Genomic DNA, 21,831 nt, shown 5'->3' with positions numbered 1-21,831 from the left:
TATAGGTCAGACATCTAAACTTTTTATTTTAAAAAAAGTTTTGAATTTAAATTAGAAAACATTTTAAAGCCGGTTGCCGTGGCTCTCACCTGTAATCCTAGCACTTTGGGAGGCCAAGGCGGGCAGATCACCAGGTCAGGAGATCGAAACCATCCTGGCTAACACAGTGAAACCCCATCTCTACTAAATTAGCTGGGATGTAGTGGTGTGCGCCTGTAGTCCCAGCTACTCAGGAGGCAGAGCCAGGAGAATTGTTTGAACCCGGGAGGCAGAGGCTTCAGAGAGCCGAGGTCACATTACTGTACTCCAGCCTGGGCGACAGAGTGAGACTCCATCTCAAAAAAAAAAAAAAAGAAAGAAAACATTTCAAGCATACAGAAAATCCCTACATACAGCAATTATTTACCACCAAAAATTAATAGATGTCCATATTTTGCCACATGTAGATATGATCTGCTGGCTTGGCCTCCCAAAGTGCTGGGATTATAGGCATGAGCCACCATGCCCAGCCTATCTATCTTGCTTAATAAATAAATCCATTTCTACCATGAATTGATAAAGATGTCTTTCCAGTCTATGTACTTTTTCTCTTAAAAATTTCTGCTTTTAATTTTTCTATTTTCTTATGTTTTCCTTTGTTCTTTCTTCAAAGCAGATCTACTTTCTTTGAATTCTATAATCTAAAATTTTTAACTCATTTGAAAATAATTTCAAACTTAAAAAATTTTGCAAAAATAAAAATCATGCAAAGAACACTCACAGGCTCTTTACCCAGATTCACCTATCGTTAGCATTTTACTACATTTGTTTATCATTTGAAATTGATAATATATACAACATAGCATATATCATATCTAACATTTTTTCTGGACTACTTGAGGGTCAGTTACATATACAATACTTAATGTGTATTTCCTATGAACAGGGATAGTCTAACATAACTACACTACTGTTACTAACTTCATAACTTTACACTGTTTTGAGTCTCCTGTGATATTCCAATTTTGTCAATTGTCAATTTTTGTGTTAATGCTGACGTTCTTTATAGCATTTTTATAAACTTTTTTTTTTTGAGATGGAGTCTTGCTTTGTTGCTTAGGCTGGAGTGCAGTGGTATGATCTTGGCTCACTGCAACCTCTGACCCCCAAGTTCAGGTGATTCTCTTGCCTCAGCCTCCTGAGAAGCTGGGATTACAGGTGCATGCCACCACACCTGGCTAATTTTTTGTATTTTTAGTAGAGATAGGATTTCGCCATGTTGGCCAGACTGGTCTCGAACTCCTGACCTCAAATGATCCGCCCACCTCGGCCTCCCAAAGTGCTAGGCTTACAGGCGTGAGCCACCGTGCCTGGCCTCAAGCCCGATAACCTTATAGCACTTTTAAAAAATCCAATGATACAGGATCCAAACTAAGGGCAGTTATTGCATATAATTGTCACGTCTTTTTAGGTTCCTTTATTATTATTATTATTTTTTTTTTTGAGATGGAGTTTCCCTCTTGTTGCCCAGGCTGGAGGGCAATGGCACAATCTTGGCTCACCTCAACTTCTGCCTCCCGAGTTCAAGCAGTTTCTCCTGCCTCAGCCTCCCAAGCAGCTGGGATTACAGTCATGTGCCACCAGGCCCAGCTAATTTTGTTTTTTTAGTAGAGACAGGATTTCTCCATATTGGTCAGGCTGGTCTTGAACTCCTGATGTCAGGTGATCTGCCCGCCTCGGCCTCCCAAAGTGCTGGATTTACAGGTGTGGGCCACCACGCCCAGCCTAAATTTCTTTAATCTGAAACAGTTCTCCTTCCTCTATTTGCCTTCTATGACATTGACATTTTTGAAGAATGCAGTCCTCCCCAACTTTTTTAGTACAGCCTTTCTCATTTAGTGTTTCTCTGATGTTTCCTTGTGATTAGGTTTGAAATAATGCTGGAACATTGCAGAAATGTATCGTGCAGCATTGCATAGATACACTATTACGTCCTTCTCAGGGTATCACATCTGGAGGCACAGAATGTCTCTCTGCCCCTCACTGGTTAATTTTGGTCACCTGCTCAAAATGTTGCCCTATTTCTCTACTGTACAATAACTGCTTTTTATTTTATTTCCCCCTCTCCTTCCAACTCATGGCAATCTGCAGGGAGATACTTTTAGACCCTGCAGAAGTCCTGCTCCTCATCCAACATTTCCCCCTAGCATTAGAATCCACTGATGATTCTTACCTGATCCAATCTTTGCCACTACGTCTGAAAATGATTCATTTAAAAGTTTTTAAGTTTCATTTTTCACATATAGGTCTTTAACCTGGAATTAATTTTGTGTATGGTGTGAGATAGGGATTGAATTCTATATTCCTCCCAGATGACTAATCAGCTCCATTTGTTGGAGTTCATTCTTTCCCAATTGGTAAGAAATGTCCACTACTTCATACGTTTGCTGTTCTTGTTTCAATACTATATATTCTATTTCATTGGTCTGTTTATCCTTGTGCCAAAACTACAATATCTTCATTGCTATAGCTTTATAATACATATATTTATTTAGACAATTGGTATCACTTCATAATGTAGATTTATGTAACTATAATTGCTATATCTTTGTATATATTTATATAAATATATAATTGCTATTTTATATATGAATATAATTACATTTTATATATTATATACTTATATAAATATATAATTGCTATGTTTTATATATTTACATAAATATATCATTGCTATTGCTTTATAATAGATTTGTATATCTTATAGGGCATCTTCCATTATATTCTTCTCTAAAATTGTTAGCTATTCTTACCATCTGGGCAATTATATTCATTTTCACAACAATCTTTAGATTAAGCAATTGCCGAAGCTCCAAAAGCCAGTAAAAGGGTCTTTGAACCCAGGTCTGTGGTAGGCCAAAGCTCTTTTCCTTACTTCCTGAGGTCCTGCCAAAGGGATCATTTTCTAGGCATGGAGAAGCAGAGGTCAGGGAATCAAGTGTGGAGAGAGAGAGAAGAGAAGTGAGAGAAGATAGGCAGGTGTCAGCTTGATGGGGGTTTGGTCTCTGGGATACAAACTTTACCAGCCGAAGGATGGAGCTTGAACTTAGCTGGCAGGACCGGAAACAGAAGATTGTAAGGAAAGGGAGTGGGATCAGAGTTTCTTCTGCAGGACGGATCACCCACAGCTGTCCACCGGCAGGTACTTGTCACTTTCTGGCTGAGTAGGGCAGTGCGGCCGCAGGCTGAAAGGGGGGCCTGCGGCTGCTTTTGCACAGGGGTAGTGGTGATGAGGGTGATGTGGGGGGCTGGAGAGCAAGGAGGGGAAAGGATGTGACTACCTGGAAGCCAGGACAGATCCCATCCCAGAAAGGCGCAGTAGGGGCTCTCATCCTCCACTAGCCCGTCCCTCCCTGCCTAATTAAGGACCCTAATCAGCTTGGGGAGATTAAGGTCTCTGGCCGGCTTGTACCCACGCCCCCGCCCTGGCCTGGGCTGGCAAGGAAGACCTGTGGGCGGGCGTCAAAAGGGGGACCGGCCCTGTGACCCCTCACGGGGGCCGTGGGCCCGAGCCCCGGACTTCCCGGTGAGTGTCAGAGGCCCCTCCGCTGGGATACGGTCGTTCTGAGGGCGCAGGCGAGTCCCTGCTGACCCCCCGATGCCTCCGACGGGGGGAGGGGCAGACCGGGTGGGAGCAGGAGGCCAGGGCAGCAGAAGGGGGCTTCGGCGCGGTGTCCTTGGCCCCGCGTTAGTCTCCCCAGCCTCCGGAGGGGGCGGTAGCGCAGAATCATCCCATGGGTTACTGGGCTTGGAGAAACTCGGGGTCGCGGGGAGAGCCCTAAGGGAGGCCAGGGGTCTCCGTCGCTCAACCTGCTCCGCCTGTGTTCGCAGAAGCCGGCGATGACCGCCTGCGCCCGCCGAGCGGGTGGGCTTCCAGACCCCGGGCTCTGCAGCCCCGCGCGGTGGGCTCCGGCCCTGTCTCGCCTCCCCCGGGCCCTGCCCAGGCTCCCGCTCCTGCTGCTCCTGCTGCTTCTCCTCCTACTGCAGCCCTCCGCCCTCTCCGCCGAGTTCACGGTCGGAGTCCTGGGCCCCTGGGCTTGCGACCCCATCTTCTCCAGGGCCCGCCCAGACCTGGCCGCCCGCCTGGCCGCCGCCCGCCTGAACCGCGACCCCAGCCTGGCCGGCGGCCCCCGCTTCGAGGTGGCGCTGCTGTCCGAGCCGTGCCGGACGCCGGGCTCGCTAGGGGCCGTGTCCTCCGCGCTGGCCCGCGTGTCGGGCCTCGTGGGTCCAGTGAACCCTGCAGCCTGCCGGCCGGCCGAGCTACTCGCCGAAGAGGCCGGAATCGCGCTGGTGCCCTGGGGCTGCCCTGGGACGCAGGCGGCGGGTACCACGGCCCCTGTAGTGACCCCGGCCGCAGACGCCCTCTACGCCCTGCTTCGCGCATTCGGCTGGGCGCGCGTGGCCCTGGTCACCGCCCCCCAGGACCTGTGGGTGGAGGCGGGACTCTCATTGTCCACGGCGCTCAGGGCCCGGGGCCTTCCGGTAGTCTCCGTGACCTCCATGGAGCCCTTGGACCTGACTGGAGCCCGGGAGGCCCTGAGGAAGGTCCGGAACGGGCCCAGGGTCACAGGTAGGCTCCCCTGCAGGGTGCGAGGAGGTCGGTGGGTCCTGCCGGCAGCGGGGCGGCGATGCGAGCCAAGCCTCTGTCCGCAGCAGTGATCATGGTGATGCACTCGGTGCTGCTCGGCGGCGAGGAGCAGCGCTACCTCCTGGAGGCCGCAGAGGAGCTGGGTCTGACCGATGGCTCCCTGGTCTTCCTGCCCTTCGACACGATCCACTACGCCTTGTCCCCAGGCCGGGAGGCGTTGGCCGCACTCGCCAACAGCTCCCAGCTTCGTAAGGCCCATGATGCCGTGCTCACCCTCACGCGCCACTGTCCCTCTGAAGGCAGCGTGCTGGACAGCCTGCGCAAGGCCCAACAGCGCCGCGAGCTGCCCTCTGACCTCAATCTGCAGCAGGTAGATGGTCCTGGGAGGAGGGCAGAAGGCAAGGCAGAGGGGAGAGGACAGCCAAAGCGGGGAGAGGAGGATAGAGTTAATGAGAAGGAGAAGGATGGAGCCAGTGGAGAAAGAACCAATGGCGGCTCTAGCTGTTTGGAGTTTCCTAGGTAATGTAGAGGCTCTGGCCCTGCTTGGGGTCTCTTGTGTACGGGGATTGCCTGCAGAGAGTAGGCAATGCGACCTCTGAAGTCCAGCGTCAAGCAGTAAACTCTAATGAACTCTAGACTGCAAAACCTTTTGCAGTTGGCTTCAGAGTAAACCCAGTTCCAGCGCCACATACTCCCAGCTGTCTATAATAAAGAGCTGGCATTCTCAAGAGAGCAGGAAGGAGGGAGGATGCCAATCCAACCTTCATTCCTAGTTCAGATATCTTTCCTCTGGGACCTCATCTGGTGGTCTTAACTTTTCAAGGGCCTAGACACCTTGCAAGAAGCAGAAAATCCCCTGGGTGGATCCAGGGGCAGCACTAATCAGATACATAGCATATTTCCAACATCCAACTAATATTTAGGGTTCCCCAAGTCCACAGAATCCCAGTTCAGACCATCTAACTTCACTCCGCCACAAAGGGGGCTAGAACCCACTATAAGAAGGAAATTTAGATGTCAATGGGCAGTGAATTAACCACCACAAAGGCCCAACTTACAGGGGACTACATAGAGAAGGCTGTGGGTCATAGGGGTTGCAATATTTCCCACCAATGTCCCTAGATGCCTCCAAGAGGTGGCCAATGGAAGGGAGGGATGGGAATAGTCCGAAGAGAATACAAGTGAGGAATCATGGTGAGATGGGATGGAGGGAGGGTCGGTCAGTGGAGAAAGGGAGGTGGAGAAAGTGGAGAGAAAAGCCCTTCAGCTCTCAGTAAGTACCATGGCTGTCCCCTCAGCTGCCCAAGCTGCCCAAGCCTCTGACCTTGTGAGTCACCCTTGATTCCTTGAACTCTTTGGCCCCATTTCAGACATCAAGCCCTGTTACTGTTACCTCCTAAAGATCATTTGAATTCATCCACTTTCCCCATCCTTACTGCCACTGCCCTGATTCAGGCCACAGCACCATCAGCCCAAATCCCAAAACATAATCTCTCAAATGGTCTCTGCTTCAACACTCACCTGCCCACACCCTTCTCCACCTTTCTCTTCTACCTTCCATGAACTTCAGCCAGACCAAGCTACTCCAGTTTCTCTAAATGTGTCCTTCTCTTTTGCCTCTGAGTTTCTGAATGTGCTGTTCCCTCTCTCTTGTCCCTGCCTCCCCTGGATAATTCTGACTCATCCCCTGAGGGATGGTCACTTCTCTTCTTTCTCCAGCCTGGATTGGGGACACTCATTCCTGCCTCTGCAGCTTTCTCAGTTTCCCCTACTTTTACTTATTGCACTGCCTGAACACCCCTATCTCTTTGGCAAGAAGAAAGGTTCCTTGAGATGGGGTCTGCCTTGTACATGGATAAATCTTTAGTGCTCTCACAGTGTCTGGCTCTCTGAGAGATGGGAACTGGGAATAATAGAGAAGCCTGATAAGATCGACTGGTAACATTGGAGAAGTTTTGTTTGTTTGTTTGTTTGTTTTGTTTTTTAAGGGAAAATAGAAGCCAACCAAAAGTTGGGTTGAGAAGGCTTTTAGGTGAATGATAGATGGTAAGATTAAAAGTATATGCTGGGCAACCAACAGGGAGAAGAGAGGATCTATAGGTGATGGAGAGTTACAATCAACCAATGGTCAGAGAAGACACTGAGTCCTGAAAAGAGGAACCAGTTAGCGGGGAGAGCAGGTGTGACAGCCAATAGGGGAGGGAGGAAGAGACAGCCAATGGAAAGGGATGAAGAGTTAGCCAATGGGGAGAGACAAAGAATTAGCTAATGGGGAGGGAGGAAGAGTTAGCCAATGGGGAGGTATCCTGGGAACAACTAACTGGAAGGTGGGAAGAGTGGACACCCTGGGCTTGAAGGGCAGTGAAAGAATTGGCGTGGCTAGGGAATTCTGGTCTGTCTGTGGGCTGTGACCCCGACCTCTGAGCCCCTACTCTCCTTCTCCAGGTCTCCCCACTCTTTGGCACCATCTACGATGCGGTCGTCTTGCTGGCGAGGGGCGTGGCAGACGCGCGGGCTGCCGCAGGGGGCAGATGGGTGTCTGGAGCAGCTGTGGCCCGCCATGTCTGGGATGCGCAGGCCCCTGGCTTCTGCGGGGACCTAGGAGGAGACGAGGAGCCCTCGTTCGTGCTGCTAGACACGGACGCAGCGGGGGACCAGCTTTTTGCCACATACATGCTGGATCCTGCCCGGGGCTCCCTCCTCTCTGCGGGGACTCCGATGCACTTCCCGCGTGGGGGACCAGCACCCGGACCTGACCCGTCATGCTGGTTCGATCCAAACAACATCTGCGATGGAGGTGAGGGCAAAGACCCCGGCCCCCACTGAGACAATCACCATGGACCATCCACAAAGTGGTGACAGAGAATGGACTCCTGTCCTGTAATCCATCTACGATAGCCTTCTAGGTCCTCTCACAACCCCTGGCTTGCAAAGGACTCCTCTCTCCTGAACTCCAAAGCCCTCTTGGAAACTTTCTAGCTTTCCCAGACTCTCCCCTTTGAGGAACCTATGATCTCCCCCTAGATCCTCTCTGGGCCCCTATCCCCCTTTCCTGGAGGCTCTAGCATTTGCCATGACTCCATGCCTCCTTAGAGAAGAGGCCTCCTATGGCTATTCCTTAGTATACCTCCTCTCACTGTCCCTTCAGGACTGGAGCCGGGCCTCGTCTTTCTTGGCTTCCTCCTGGTGGTTGGGATGGGGCTGGCTGGTGCCTTGCTGGCCCATTATGTGAGGTGAGTAGTGGAATGAGGTAAGTAGGAGGTGAGCTTGTACCAAAAATGGAAGTTTGCAGCAAAAACAGCAGGCTGGGTTCACTCGAGTAGAAGAGGAGATTTTTCTTGGGGTGAGGCTGGTAGAGTCCCAGGGGATATTTGGTTTGGGGATGGCTGCCCTCCAAGACCCCTCCCCTGAGCCAACATTATCCCTCCACCCCATCCCCTGCTGTCCTCTTCTCACTGACCTTGGTCCCCTTGGTGGAGATGACCTCTTTCCCCACCAGGCACCAGCTACTTCACATTCAAATGGTCTCCGGCCCCAACAAGATCATCCTGACTGTGGACGACATCACCTTTCTCCACCCTCATGGGGGTGCCTCTCGAAAGGTAGGGGAAGCAGGGAGGCAGGAGCCAGCTGTCTTCTTTCTGTAAATTTGGTTCCTTCCCTGGGCCAGCCCTCACCCCAGCTCTCTACTTGGGAAGTCCGATTTCTACCCCAATTCTGTCCCAGGTCTGAGGTCTAGGGAGCAGCATCCTCAACTGTGCAATGAGGGTAACAGCCCCTGTCCTGACTACTTTACTGGGGGGAAGGTGAAGCTCCAACAAGAAAATGAATCTTTGCTTTGAAAACTGTAAAGCGAGCACTTGGGGAGTAATGTCAATATCACCTTCCCTCATTGAGATTCCTTCGACCCCCATCTTTAAATCCCTAAAACTCAGCCTGACCTCAACCCAGGACTCTGACACCAGAATATATTTTGACTTCTTACATTGACCTCTACCCACTAGGTGGCCCAGGGGAGTCGATCAAGTCTGGCTGCCCGCAGCACATCAGACATTCGCAGTGGCCCCAGCCAACCCTTAGACAGCCCCAACATTGGTGTCTATGAGGTGAGCCTGACCTCAGCCAGGTGGGGCTCTACTCCAGGAGAGACAGTGGGGAAAGAATGCTCAGGCCCTGGTCGGAGGGGAGGCGCATTCCCAAGAGGGCAGGCAGTCATGTTAAATCCTGCAGGCTCCAGGAGATGGGGGACGGGAACCCAGACAGGATCTAGGGAAAGGTCATGGATCCTTCAAAGGGAAGCATCTGGGAATCTCCCTGCCCAGGGATTTTCCCCTAGCCACTATCTGGGTGAGGGCTCCTCAAAGGCTGATCACAGTGACCCAGAGACCAGAGGCTGGTGCTGCCAGGGAGCATGCTAGGACCAGCATGTAACCTGATGTGGCCACTGAGGCCATCTCCTGCCTGGTCAGAGCCTCTGGCCCTGCCCCCTCAGCATTACCACCCAACCCAGACCAGATTCAGGAATAGCAAGCCCTAGATGGGGGAAAGAAAGTCATGAAAAAGTATTAGGACATTGGCCTGTAATCCCAGCACTTTGGGAGGCCAAGGTGGGCGGATCACAAGTTCAGAAGTTCGAGACCAGTCTGGCCAATATGGTGAAATCCTGTCTCTACCAAAAATACAAAGAATTAGCCAGGTGTGGCATGCGCCTGTAGTCCCAGCTACTCGGGAGACTGAGGGAGGAGAATCGCTTGAAGCTGAGAGGTGGAGGTTGCAGTGAGCTGAGATCACACCACTGCACTCCAGTCTGGGTAACAGAGTAAGACTCTGTCTCAAAAAAAAAAAAAAAAAAAAAGTATTAGGACACTAACTGTGGGGCCAGGAAACCTGCATGTGGTCGAGTGGATGGGAGATAATGAGAACAGGTTCCGAGAGAGCTGAGAGCACTGAGCAAACCAAGAGAGAAGAAAGTTGGAGCTCCTGGGCTCCAGGTCACAGGAAGGAATGCAGAGGCTCCTATCATGTCACCCAGAGATCATCAAAGCAAATTCTCAGAGGAGGCACTATTGTCATTTGGAGCAGATTGTCCTAAATTGTATGGGACTATTCTGTGCCTTGAAGAATGTTTAGTGTTTCATGTCTCTGGCTCTGTCCACTAACTGCAGCTCCTAGTTTTTGTGACAATTAAAAATGTCCCCACATTTATTTCCAAATGCTCCTTAGGGGTCAGAATTAAACCCCAATTCCCTTTTAGTCCAAATCCCTTATAAACTGACAGGGCCACCTGCATAATTAGTGAGATCCAGGGCAAGATAGAAATGAGGGGGCTCCTTCTTCATTCAAGATGATGGCAGAGGCCATTGAACCAAGCACGGGCCCTTCTGAGCATGAGGCCCTGTGTGACTGCACAGGTCCCATGCCCATGAACTGGCCCTGCCAACAGCTGAGGATGAGGTCCAGCACCTGGAGGGGAGCTGTCTATAGTTCAGTTAGTTTACAATAAAGCCTGACCTACCCAGACTTTTTACTCCTAGAACACTGCTGTCTCATGGCAGTGGATGGTGATAAGGATTGTGATGACAATGACATTTGTGGTTGTATTAATTCACTTAATAGGACTGTTGGTGGGCACACCTGGGGTGGTGAGGACAGCCATCCATGCCTTCTGAATCTCTGTCATCTGGGGGTGGGCCCTCTCCCAGCTGGCTGTGAAGTGGATGGGCAGACATGAGACCCCTTGCTTCAATGCTTTTTGTCAAATGGAAGATGCATTCTGGGACAGTGAGCCAATGGAAATGGGAGGGTTCTAGGGCTCCCCATCATGGGATTTTAAAAGACTGAATTCCCTACCCCCATCCTCTTTGCTGCAGGGAGACAGGGTTTGGCTGAAGAAATTCCCAGGGGAGCAGCACGTAGCTATCCGCCCAGCAACTAAGACAGCCTTCTCCAAGGTGAGAATTGGGCCTGTGATGGGGCCTAGGTGACGATCAGTTTCTCCCTTCTCACCTTCTCTTTGCAGCTAGGTACAGAGGAAGGTCTCAGTTAAGTGTTCCCTTCTGGCTGAGTGTAATCCTGGTACTTTGAGAGGCTGATGTGAGGGAGGATCACCTGAGGCCAGGAGTTCAAGACCAGCCTGGGCAACATAAAGAAATCCTGTCTCTCCAAAAATTTAAAAATTAGCTGGGTGTGGCATCACATGCTTTTAGTCCCAGCTACTCTCTGATGGTGAAGAGGGAGGATTGTTTGAACCCAGGAGTTGGAAGTTACCATGAGCTCTGATCATACCACTGTACTCCAGCCTGGGTGGACAGAGCAAGATGCTGTCAAAATTAAGAAAAAAAAAAGGTGTTTCCTTCACCCTGGAGTAGGCTTTCATTATTCTCTGTCATACCACTAGTTATTTCCTTTGATCTTGTTGTGATGTGTAATTGTATGTTTGTCTGTCTGCCTGCTTGTTTCTGCCTCTCTCCTGGACTGTAAGCTGAGTGAGGGCCTCCTCATTCCCCTCCATTGCATTCCCAGCACCAAACACAGTGTCTGGAACATTAGAGTGACCCAGTGAATGTTTGTTGAGCTAATGATAGAAACTAAAAAGTAAGTTTCGATTCTGTCAGGCCACTTGTGCAGAATGGTCCTAGAGGTTCTGAGTAAAGTGGAAAGTTGTCAAGGAGGCTCTAAAATGGCTTATTCTGGTCCTTACAACCTTAATGTCTCCTTTTACCCCCATGCCATGCAGCCTTGACCTGGTCTCCTTCTCTGATTTCTCTACAGGCGCTCTTGGTCACAGGTGCAGTGACTTAAGTGGACTGTGTGTATAGGGATTAATGAATTTGATCATCATTTAATATCAGGCGTTAAAAGATGAAAAGTAGCCCCTTGTTAGGCATTTGGAGCAAAGCAAAGCTAGAAAGGGCACCAGTCAGCTGGCTAGCCACACTTTTCTTCAGCATGCCTAGATTGCAAGGACACTTTCCTGCAGAGTGCTCAGTCCTGTCTTCCCTAACTTGGAGAGGGTGGGAGTCTCAGACCTGACACAATGATGTAACACCAAGCAAAGCAGCCCCCGGCCAGACTGCAGGCACAAGACATTTCTGGTGTCCTTTGAAAGTGGCACAGCTTCAGGCCGGGCATGGTGGCCCACACCTGTAATCCCAGCACTTTGGGAGGCTGAGGGAAGTGGATCACCTGAGGTCAGGAGTTCAAGATTAACCTGAGCAACATGGTGAAACCCGTCTCTACTAAAAATACAAAAACTAGCCGGGCATGGTGGTGCATTCCTGTAATCCCAGCTATTTGGGAGGCTGAAACTGGAGAATCACTTGAGCCCAGGAGGCAGAGGTTGCAGTGACCCAAGATAACCCCACTGCACTCCGGCCTGGGTGAGAGAGTAAGACTCTGTCTAAAAAAAAAAAGAAAGAAAGAAAGAAAGAAAGAGGCACAGCTTCTCCCTGGTTCCCCCAGCAAAGGCTGTTACATCCGAAGGAGAGGATGGTGGTTCCAGGAGCTTCTCCTTCATGAGTCATTTCCCTTAAGACCCAGGCAGTTCAAAGTTTTATGTTTGGGGCTGGACATGGTGGCTGGAGCCTATAATTCCAGCACTTTGGGAGGCTGAGGTGGGAGGATCACTTGAAGCTAGGAGTTCAAGACCATCCTGGGCAATATAGCGAGCCCCCCCCCCCCCCCCCCACATCTCTCCAATTTTTAAAAATGTTATATAGGCATGGTGGCACATACCTGTAGTCCTAGCTACTCAGGAGGCTGAGGTAGGAGGATCATCTGGACCCAGGATTCCAAAGTAGCAGTGATTTATGACCATGCCTCTGCACTCCACCCTGGGCAACAGAGCGAGATCTCATGTCTAAAAAAAGAGGCTTAGGGTTAATAAATCCGAACCTGCCTGGGTCCTGATCACCAATGCAAGATTGTCTTTTCCTTCACAGCATTAAGCTAAACCATACTCAGTATCCAAACAGATGGCCTTTGACTATTTTGTTTTTTTCCAAAGAGAGAGCTATGTGTAGGAGAGAGCCCCCCTGAATACCCTATTGACCATTTCATCACCATTTGTAAAAACCTCATCTTCTGAGTTTGGATAGTCAAAAACAGATCTTGATTAATGGCCCCTCCCCACATTGCCCCTGGGCAGAGAATGCCAGTCAGCTTTCCCCCCTCAGCTCCAGGAGCTTCGGCACGAGAACGTGGCCCTCTACCTGGGGCTCTTCCTGGCTCGGGGAGCAGAAGGCCCTGCCGCCCTCTGGGATGGCAGCCTGGCTGTGGTCTCAGAACACTGCACGCGGGGCTCCCTCCAGGACCTCCTCACTCAGAGAGAGATAAAGTTGGACTGGATGTTCAAGTCCTCCCTCCTGCTGGACCTTATCAGGGTGGGGGGGGGGGGGGGGTGGGGGGGGATGTCCTGGGGACAGGGATGGGGAGCAGGGGAACCATGTGGGCTGAGGTTGCCTCTTACCCTACCCCTTCAAAGGGAATAAGGTATCTGCACCATCGAGGTGTAGCTCATGGGCGGCTGAAGTCACGGAACTGTATAGTGGACGGCAGATTCGTCCTCAAGATCACTGACCATGGCCATGGGAGACTGCTGGAAGCGCAGAAGCTGCTACCAGAGCCTCCCAAAGCAGAGGGTAAGAGTCCCCTGCTGCCTCCCGTGCTGACCAGCATCCATCGGGATCCCCATTATTTCAAGGGCTTCTCCCTCCCTTCCTCCCCACCTCTGCTCTCACCACTCTCTCTATCCCACATCCACTGGACACAACTCCTGCTACAGAAAAGGTCTGGTGGCCTCTGAGAGGGTATGCTCTGTGACTGAGGAGACAGGGCTGCTGGGAGTAGGACCTGTGCCTGAGCTCCCTGCAGCAGGGTCTGCCCTAAGTGGACGTTTGCCTGAGGGTGGGGCTTGTGTCCAAGGGGCGGAGCCTTCCGTGGGCACCACCTTGTCTGAAGGGGAAGGCCTATTAGTGAGGGTCGGGCTTTCTCTGAGGTCTCTCCTAGAGGTAGTTGCAGGGCTGCAGGGCTGGTCTCAGGCTGCAGAGTTGGTGGTGTCTGGGTGCCAACCTGGGCTCTCTGGTGAGGGTGGGAGTCTTTCCCCAGCACCCCCACAGCCCGTTCCCCATCCCCAGACTTGCTGTGGACAGCCCCCGAGCTGCTCAGGGACCCGGCCCTGGAGCGCAAGGGGACGTTGGCCGGCGACGTCTTTAGCCTGGGCATCATCATGCAGGAAGTGGTATGCCGAAGTGCCCCTTACGCCATGTTGGAGCTGACTCCTGAGGGTAAGGCTGCCCCAGGCATGGAGTTTAGCAGAGGGGCACCCTGCAGTTAGGACAGAGCCAGCCTCACTCTTTTCTCCAAAGCAAAGTCCAGTGATGAAACTTAATTATGCAGAGTTCCCCTTAAAGCTGGCGACTGTGGGTCACGGTGTGGAAAGCCACGCATGGCCAGGGTGCAGAGGGTGGTCATTAGGTCCCAGACCACAACAGCTTCCTCTGTCTTGATCTTGGACCCAACCTGCTCCCACACTGACAGAGCAGGTTCCTCTCTGGTTCTCAGGGGTCCCTGGGAGGAGCGGATTGGGGAGTGGGTAAAAGGGTAGTCCAGTCTGGTTCCAATCTGCATCCCTTCTCCACAGGACTCTGAGTAAGCTACTTGATCACCTATCCCTCACTTTCCTTTTTTTTTTTTTGAGCCAGAATCTTACACTGTCACCCAGGCTGGAGTGCAATGGCATGATCTCAGCTCACTGCAGCCTCTGCCTCCCGGGTTCAAGCAATTCTCCTGCCTCAGCCTCCCAAGTAGCTGGGATTACAGGCGCCCATCATCACACCTGGCTAATTTTTTGTATTTTTAGTAGAGATAGGGTTTCACTATGTTGGCCAGGCTGATCTGGAACTCCTGACCTCATGGTCCACCCACCTCAGCCTCCCAAAGTGCTGGGATTACAGGCATAAGCCACCTTGCCCGGCCTATCCCTCACTTTTCTTACATAAAATAAATGTTAGTTTCTTTGCCTGTGTCAGCTCTTACTGACCCCCAGAGTTCGGGGTGCTCTTGTTCCTCCTAGCAACCCCCTTCCACACTATACTCTCCCTCCACACACATACACTGAAGCTCTGATGCAGAGAACCCCCTGCCAGGCACCCTCCCCCACCTCTTGGTCTTCAACAGTCAGGCCAGGGTCAGAGGCAGCTTGTGCTCCGGGGAACCCCCCTCACTGTCCCTTCATACCTCCAGAAGTGGTGCAGAGGGTACGGAGCCCCCCTCCTCTGTGTCGGCCATTGGTGTCCATGGACCAGGCACCCGTAGAGTGCATCCACCTGATGAAGCAGTGCTGGGCGGAGCAGCCAGAACTTCGGCCTTCCATGGACCTCACCTTCGACCTGGTCAGGGGCTGGGAGTGGGCAAGGACTGGGCTGGCCTCTGGGATCCCAGATTCTTGCCAGCAACCTGGGACAGCTGCAGGCGGGCAGGCTGGCAGGACCTCTGGCCTCCCAGGCTACCTCCTAAGGAGTAGCCTGAGGGCTCAGGGTTTGGTGGGGCAGAATTAGAATTGGGGCTCTGAAAGCCTTTGGAGTAGGAGATAGAGTTCTGTCTGGGTGGGAGAAATATTCAATTCAAATAACATTGATTGAGAACCAAGTATGTGCTTGGCCTGCTGACAGAAAGACTCTTGACCTGAGAGTCCAACGATTGGGCTGGCTCCAGTGCCCTGTCAATTACTAGCTGAGAACAACTGACCTCTGGAACCCTCATTTCCCATTTGCCTTCTAATTGTGTCTGTAAACACGGTGCTCAGCACCCTAGGGGTGCTTGACACATAGTAGATGAATGGTGGTCAGGAATGAACAGCCTGTGAGAGGGCCTATGAAGGGGGGCATGGCAGCCCAGGTCTTCAGCAGCTTCACCAGCCTCCCTCTACTGCTAGTTCAAGAACATCAACAAGGGCCGGAAGACAAACATCATTGACTCCATGCTTCGGATGCTGGAGCAGTACTCCAGTAACCTGGAGGACTTGATCCGGGAGCGAACAGAGGAGCTGGAGCTGGAAAAGCAGAAGACAGACCGGCTGCTGACACAGATGTTGCCTCCGTGGGTGCCAGTGGGGAAGGGGTGGGCCAGGAGGGCAGCTGGAGCCCAGCCAGGCAGAGTGGCCCCCAGGCGACCTCATTGCCTGCCATCCGTAGGTCTGTGGCTGAGGCCTTGAAGACAGGGACACCAGTGGAGCCTGAGTACTTTGAGCAAGTGACACTGTACTTCAGTGACATTGTGGGTTTCACCACCATCTCTGCCATGAGTGAGCCCATTGAGGTGGTGGACCTGCTCAACGACCTCTACACGCTGTTTGATGCCATCATTGGTTCCCACGATGTCTACAAGGTGGAGTGTGTAGGGGACAAGCCCTCCTGACTTTCCCAGCCTCCAGCCCAGCCCTTCCTGCTCAGCCCCTAGCCTATCTGCCCAGTCAATCTTCTTTCCCAGACCTCCTGTCCCTTATATATTCCTCCAGTCCCCAGCTCAGTCCCAGGGCTAGCAACCTGGCTCTGCACTGACCCCAGGTGGGCCCCGTGACAAGAGGCAATCACTTCGTGTACTGGGGGAGGAATGCTCAAAACAGAATTCGCACAACTCCTTCCCCCAGGTGGAGACAATAGGGGACGCCTATATGGTGGCCTCGGGGCTGCCTCAGCGGAATGGGCAGCGGCACGCGGCAGAGATCGCCAACATGTCGCTGGACATCCTCAGCGCCGTGGGCACCTTCCGCATGCGCCATATGCCTGAGGTGCCCGTGCGCATCCGCATTGGCCTGCACTCGGGTAACTCCCGGTCCCCCCCGGGCTCCAGCCCATCTCCCTTTTTAGGGCTTGGCTCCGGATTTCCTGTAGAGGAGGCAATTCACAGGGCTTATTTGGGTAGCTGGTGGAGATCATGGGTGCGAAGATCCCCGCCGACCCCTAGCATTTCCACAGGTCCATGCGTGGCGGGCGTGGTGGGCCTCACCATGCCGCGGTACTGCCTGTTTGGGGACACGGTCAACACCGCCTCGCGCATGGAGTCCACCGGGCTGCGTGAGTGGGACCGGGACAGGAGGCGGAGGTGGGAGGGGGACACAGGAGTGAGTCCCGAACTCACGGCCTCCCCCACCACTACAGCTTACCGCATCCACGTGAACTTGAGCACTGTGGGGATACTCCGAGCTCTGGACTCGGGCTACCAGGTGGAGCTGCGAGGCCGCACGGAGCTGAAGGTGAAGCAGGCCCCGCCCCCTCCCGGAGGCCCCGCCCACCCCGAGCCCCCGACTCCTTCCAGAGGCCCCGCCCTGCCTAAGGCCCCGTCCCCCCCCCTCCCCGGGCCGCGGCGGCAACCTCAGCTCACCCTTCCTGACCGGGTCTCCTAGTTCCATCCAGACCTCGAGATCCCCCACCCCTCAACCCAGCCCACCTAAGTCCTTCCCTCTTTCATGTCTCCCTAGGGCAAGGGCGCCGAGGACACTTTCTGGCTAGTAGGCAGACGCGGCTTCAACAAGCCCATCCCCAAACCGCCTGACCTGCAACCGGGGTGAGAGGCCGGCCTCCGTGGCGGGGCGAGGGAGGTGGAACCCCTTCCTCCCGCTTTGTGTCTGACCCCCGCACGCAAGGCAACGATGACTTGGGCCCTGCCCTCCCAGCCCCATTCCCTTTCCCTGAGGCCACCGCCCCCTCCTCGCAGGGCCAGCAACCACGGCATCAGCCTGCAGGAGATCCCACCCGAGCGGCGACGGAAGCTGGAGAAGGCGCGGCCTGGCCAGTTCTCTTGAGAAGTAAGGCCCGGCCCCGGACAGGTGCTGCCCCCCTTGGCCCCCGCCCCAGCCGGCGCATCCTCTCTGCTGCCTGCAGAACGTCCCGCCCGAGCCAGGTGTCCTGATCCCTTTCTGACTTAGCCCGGGCTGGTTCCTAAACCCAGGAGCTTCCCCTGGGAGGAAAGCACCCGCTGGAGGAATTTTGGCTCAGTAGGTCTGGAGTGGTCTGGGAATCCAGGCTTGGAAAACCCTATAACCAAGGCCTTCTGTGACCCCACCCCTAGCCCTATCCCATCCCCAGCGCGTAAACCTGGCGTCCCCAGAAACCTCACAAGCTGTGCACTGCACGAGAGACAACTCTAGGGGGCAGCAGTCACCAGAGGACAATGTGAAAGCAGAAGCCCTGCCCACTCCCCTCCTGCAAGAAACTCTGACCCGTGACCGGCTCCTTCCTAGGTGAACCCCCATGACCCCTTTCCTCGACTTCCCTCTGAGATACCCCTCTTTTCTTCAGGATTGTTCTGGAAGGTCCTTTTCCTGAAAGTTGCTGCTATAGGTGACCAGAAGTCTGGCTAATGCTGGTGGACTCCGCCCAGCTCTGCCTCAAAGGATTTTGGGCCTTTACAAGAGCTGGTTGCAAGCCAGCCATGTGACCTTGGGAAAGTCTCACGCACTCTCTGCTGTGATCCCCTCAGTGGCGAAATGAGGGGTGGCCTAAATGGTCTCCATGGCCCCTGTGCACCTGACAGCTGGGTGGCTTGTGGCCCTCAGCTCCAGGAACCCTGAGTCCATCAGGGATGTCAGGGTCAGGGATTCTCCGCTTCCCAGTGTCTCTCAAGGACCCAGGAAAGAGGATCTGAGATTGGATGCCCCAGCCCCAGAGGAAGTGGAGTTCTCCTGTTCCACCAGAGAAGGGTTTGTCCCATGGCCTGAGGGGGCAAGGGCTTCTGTTTAGCCTCAAGCTTCATTCCCGTCTCCATCTCCCACCAGTCAGATACTGGCTCCTTCTGTGGGCATAACCAGGTAACTTGCCCAAGTGCAGAGAAAAGCTTGCTTCAAGGCTTTGGGGAAAGGAAAGGAAATTGCACCAAACCTTTACTAACCAGAACACCTGAAGCAGAGCAGCATTCTCTGTTTAACTAGGAGCTGCTGAGCAAGCAGTTGGACAGAAAATCCTCTCAGCTTAGAAATTTTTTTTGTTTTTTTTGAGTTTTGCTTTGTCACCCAGGCTGGAGTACAGTGCAGTGACACAATCTCGACTCACTGCAACCTCCACCTCCCAGATTCAAACGATTCTCCTGCCTCAGCCTTTTGAGTAGCTGGGATTACAGGTGCCCACCACCATGCCCAGGTAATTTTTTGGTGATGTTAGTAGAGACGGGGTTTCACCATGTTGCCCAGGCTGGTCTTGAACTCCTGACCTCAAGTGATCTGCCCACCTCGGCCTCCGAAAATGCTGGGATTACAGGTTGGGCCACCGCGCCTGACCTCTGCTTAGATCTTTGCAACAGTTATCAATGCCCTGTCCTGGCAAGTCCCCAGCTGAAGTTTCCTTTGTGAAACTCTGAGTTTCCAGAGCCTGGGCTTGGTGTGTTTGACTCTTGGTGTCCATCACCATTGCTACAGACCCTGGAAGAAGTTAGCAGCAGTGGCAGCCACCTAGGCTGCCACCAGTTGTAGTGAGTGAACTGGAGACATCGTTGACCAAGGATAGGACAGTGAGAGGGAATTCCAAAACTAAACCCTCCCTACCCTAAGCGTGTTGGTGGGCCTGGGTCGATAGAAATGAAGGCTCTCAATGCCCCGCCTCAGACCTGCTGAGTCAGCCCTGCATTTTAACAAGTTCCCACAAGATATTGACATGCTCGTTAAATTTTCTGAATCATAGAACTAAATCATCCTAGGATCCTTAAATCTTGGAATCTCTAAGATTTCATAAAAGCCGGCCTAGAAACTAGCCACCAAATTTGTTTTGTTTGGCCTATGGAGTGTTTTGTTTTGAGCTAACATTTAAAAATCAAGAGCTTCACATTTTAAAAATGTATAGCAGATTTCCTCCTTCTCTTGAGGTCAGAAGCCCCACATGGGGCTTGCTTCACCACTTAACCACAATCTGCTGCAGCGAAACAGCAACAGCCCCCTTTATCCAGATGTCGCCACTCCCCACAGACTTCAAGAAACCAAGATTTTCTGAACATTCCTTTATATTCCCGCCTGGTGCCTACAGACATTGACCTTGGGACTCCTTAGCAGATATTAGGATGATAGGGGCTCCTGGAGGGGGCTTTGCCTTTTTTTAAAAAAACTGATTCGTGACTTCCACAAGCTTAGTGGTGTTCCCTTTCTTCCTAAAGGTAAAGGAAGAATGTATCAAAAATAAAAAATCCAGCACTTGTGAGTTCTGGTTTACCTAAGGTGATATTGCTAGAGTGAGTAATTTAGGGCAATTTTAAAACATTTTAAATTCTGTTTAAATATGATGGATTAAAGATGAAAAACAAAAACCAGACATGCACACACACGAATTTTTCAAAGTCATTGACATTCTGGAAGATTTTCCTTAATATTTTCTCTGTACTTAGGTCCCAGGGATTGAAGGGCAGATTGACATCTCTGGCCTTGGATCTGACCGTGTGGACAGAGCTCTCAATCCCCTGCCTCTTCCCTCCTGTTCCCGACCCGGCTCCCTTTCCCTTCCTTCCCTCTCTCCCTGCCTGCAAGGCTCTGGAGTAGTTCATGGTGTGTGATTTCAGCAGCCTCAAGGAAGAGTCCAGGATTAAGTGCAGAGGGATTAGCTTGAACAGGCTTGGCAGGGCTCCTCCTGGAAGCAGAGGAGGATGAGCCAGAGGTTAGATCCAGTTTGAAGTGGAGGTGGAGTGGGCAGGACTGAGCATATCCCTTCCCAGCTTCACTCAGCCTCCTTCCCAGGCTGGCCTCAATCTCAAGTGACAAGATGTGATGGGGAGAAGAGCCCTGACCCATTCCCAGCTAGAAGAGCTTGGGGAACCCCCATCCAGAGTTCACAGATCTAGTGGGAAAAGAGATGGGGGAAGATGAAGCCTCAGTCTCCTCTCTACACCTCAGCCTCCCCTCTCTCTGTTCCTGTCTCCCTCTCTGCCCTATTCTTCTCTCTCTGTGTCCCCACCAGCCCCTTTCTGCCTGGCAGTCTCTCCTTGCCTTTCTCTACAGTTTCCACCATTTCTCTGAAAATCATATTTCCTGGGCCCAGTCAGTGTTCCGGTTGACCAGGCCTAGGAAGTACCCTGCTGACTCAGGTCCTCCTCCCCCTGCTGTTCCTGGGACCTGGGCAGCTCCCAGCGCATGAGAGCACCAGGGCCTGGCTCAGTCACTGGACATCCCCCACCTTCAGATGTGTTTACACTACCTCTGCCAGCTGGCCTGCGCCAGGAGCCCACACTTGGGGTTGTCCTTGCCTTGCGGATGGCTCTGCAGCTGGCAGAGCAGTGATGGCCAAAGCAGGGACCTACCACGGCTTCAGTCCCACAGCAGAGGCTCTACAGCATGTCCTGGGGCTCACCCGGCACCTTTTCTTTGTGCTGCCCCTCAGGATCTGGGCCCTGCTCCCTGCCCCCATCTGCAGTGGACCCCAGACACCCCCCCTTTGAGGAGGTGGGGTGAACTGCTCCTTGGCAGGGATTTGTGACACTGCGTTGCTGGGCTGTGTTCGCCAGGCTCTTGGGGACATGGCGCTGTGGATACCAGGCCATGTGCCATGGTATTTGGGTCCTGGGAGGGTGGCTGAAATAAAGGCATGCTATCTTCTATGTCATGGTGTGTGCTCCTTTTAGCCCGGAGGGGTAGTCTGAACACCCCCGTCTCTGGAACGCTCAGCCCTAGCATTGCCAGGGAGGGTTTCAGATAGGGTTGAACCCTAGAGATGGCCTGAAGAGGGGAAGCGGCTGGGGCCAACAGCCCCCAGGAACTCTGCTGAGAGGCCCAGGCAGGGAAGCCTCAGGCCTCTCGGGCTGCTGGGAAAGACCAGGGTCTCTGATGCTTTTGAGGTGGGTGATATGGCTTTATCCCTTGATCGTATGCAGGAGAGAAGAAGGAAGAGGACAGAGCTTGTTTATGCCCAGGACTCATGACCTGTGGACCCATAAGCTACGACCCACAGGAGCCAGAGTTCAAGACTGAAGGAATAGGGCCCCCAGCTGGGAAAGTTGAGGTCCACTGGTCTCTGGGCAAGACCTCACCAACAACCCACACTCCACCTCTGAACCCTCACCAACCTACCCCTGGGGCTTTAGAGCAGGAGAGATTATTCTAAAATCACCAGTGGGTTTTGACTGGCCCCTAGTTTTCTGGGAGCCCACTGTTCCTGTGTCATTCCCAGACAGGATGATCTGTAATGGACATTGACTATTCTGCCTTCCTACATCCATCCTGCTGGGCAGTGGGC

The 21,831-nt window shown here is 52.7% G+C and overlaps 1 protein-coding gene across 2 annotated transcripts; it reads left to right on the top strand.

Moving 5' to 3' along the window:
* The first annotated feature begins 3,864 nt into the window (after window positions 1-3,864).
* GUCY2D (guanylate cyclase 2D, retinal) lies at window positions 3,865-21,194 on the top strand. 2 transcript variants are annotated; one of them, XM_032280386.1, is made up of 19 exons: window positions 3,865-4,609; window positions 4,693-4,997; window positions 7,073-7,424; window positions 7,776-7,860; window positions 8,127-8,229; window positions 8,632-8,733; window positions 10,498-10,578; window positions 12,802-13,008; window positions 13,110-13,266; window positions 13,762-13,911; window positions 14,870-15,018; window positions 15,561-15,724; window positions 15,820-16,012; window positions 16,275-16,449; window positions 16,603-16,701; window positions 16,786-16,880; window positions 17,106-17,191; window positions 17,342-17,432; window positions 17,926-21,194. In XM_032280386.1, exons 1-18 carry the CDS (start codon window positions 3,880-3,882, stop codon window positions 17,427-17,429), a joined length of 3,321 nt encoding a protein of 1,106 aa, XP_032136277.1. In that variant the 5' UTR covers window positions 3,865-3,879; the 3' UTR covers window positions 17,430-17,432; window positions 17,926-21,194. The 2 variants fall into 2 exon arrangements, with proteins under 2 accessions (XP_032136277.1, XP_032136278.1); XM_032280387.1 differs by having other exon boundaries at window positions 4,447-4,609; window positions 4,696-4,997; window positions 16,275-16,701.
* Window positions 21,195-21,831: the final 637 nt, after the last annotated feature.

Source organism: Sapajus apella, unplaced genomic scaffold, assembly GCF_009761245.1.
Source record: "Sapajus apella isolate SASKATOON/1434 unplaced genomic scaffold, GSC_monkey_1.0 scaffold12, whole genome shotgun sequence".
Lineage (NCBI taxonomy): Eukaryota > Metazoa > Chordata > Mammalia > Primates > Cebidae > Sapajus > Sapajus apella.
Note: the sequence above shows the minus strand (reverse complement) of the source record. Positions and strands in the feature narration are given on the sequence as shown.

What these genes read in the sequence shown, in the direction of transcription:
- GUCY2D (XM_032280386.1), top strand. Translation starts at nt 3,880, where the DNA reads ATGACCGCCTGCGCCCGCCGAGCGGGTGGGCTTCCAGACCCCGGGCTC. An exon ending in GAACGGGCCCAGGGTCACAG is followed by an intron (nt 4,610 to 4,692) that starts GTAGGCTCCCCT and finishes CTCTGTCCGCAG; the next exon opens with CAGTGATCATGGTGATGCAC. An exon ending in TGGACCTCACCTTCGACCTG is followed by an intron (nt 15,019 to 15,560) that starts GTCAGGGGCTGG and finishes CTCTACTGCTAG; the next exon opens with TTCAAGAACATCAACAAGGG.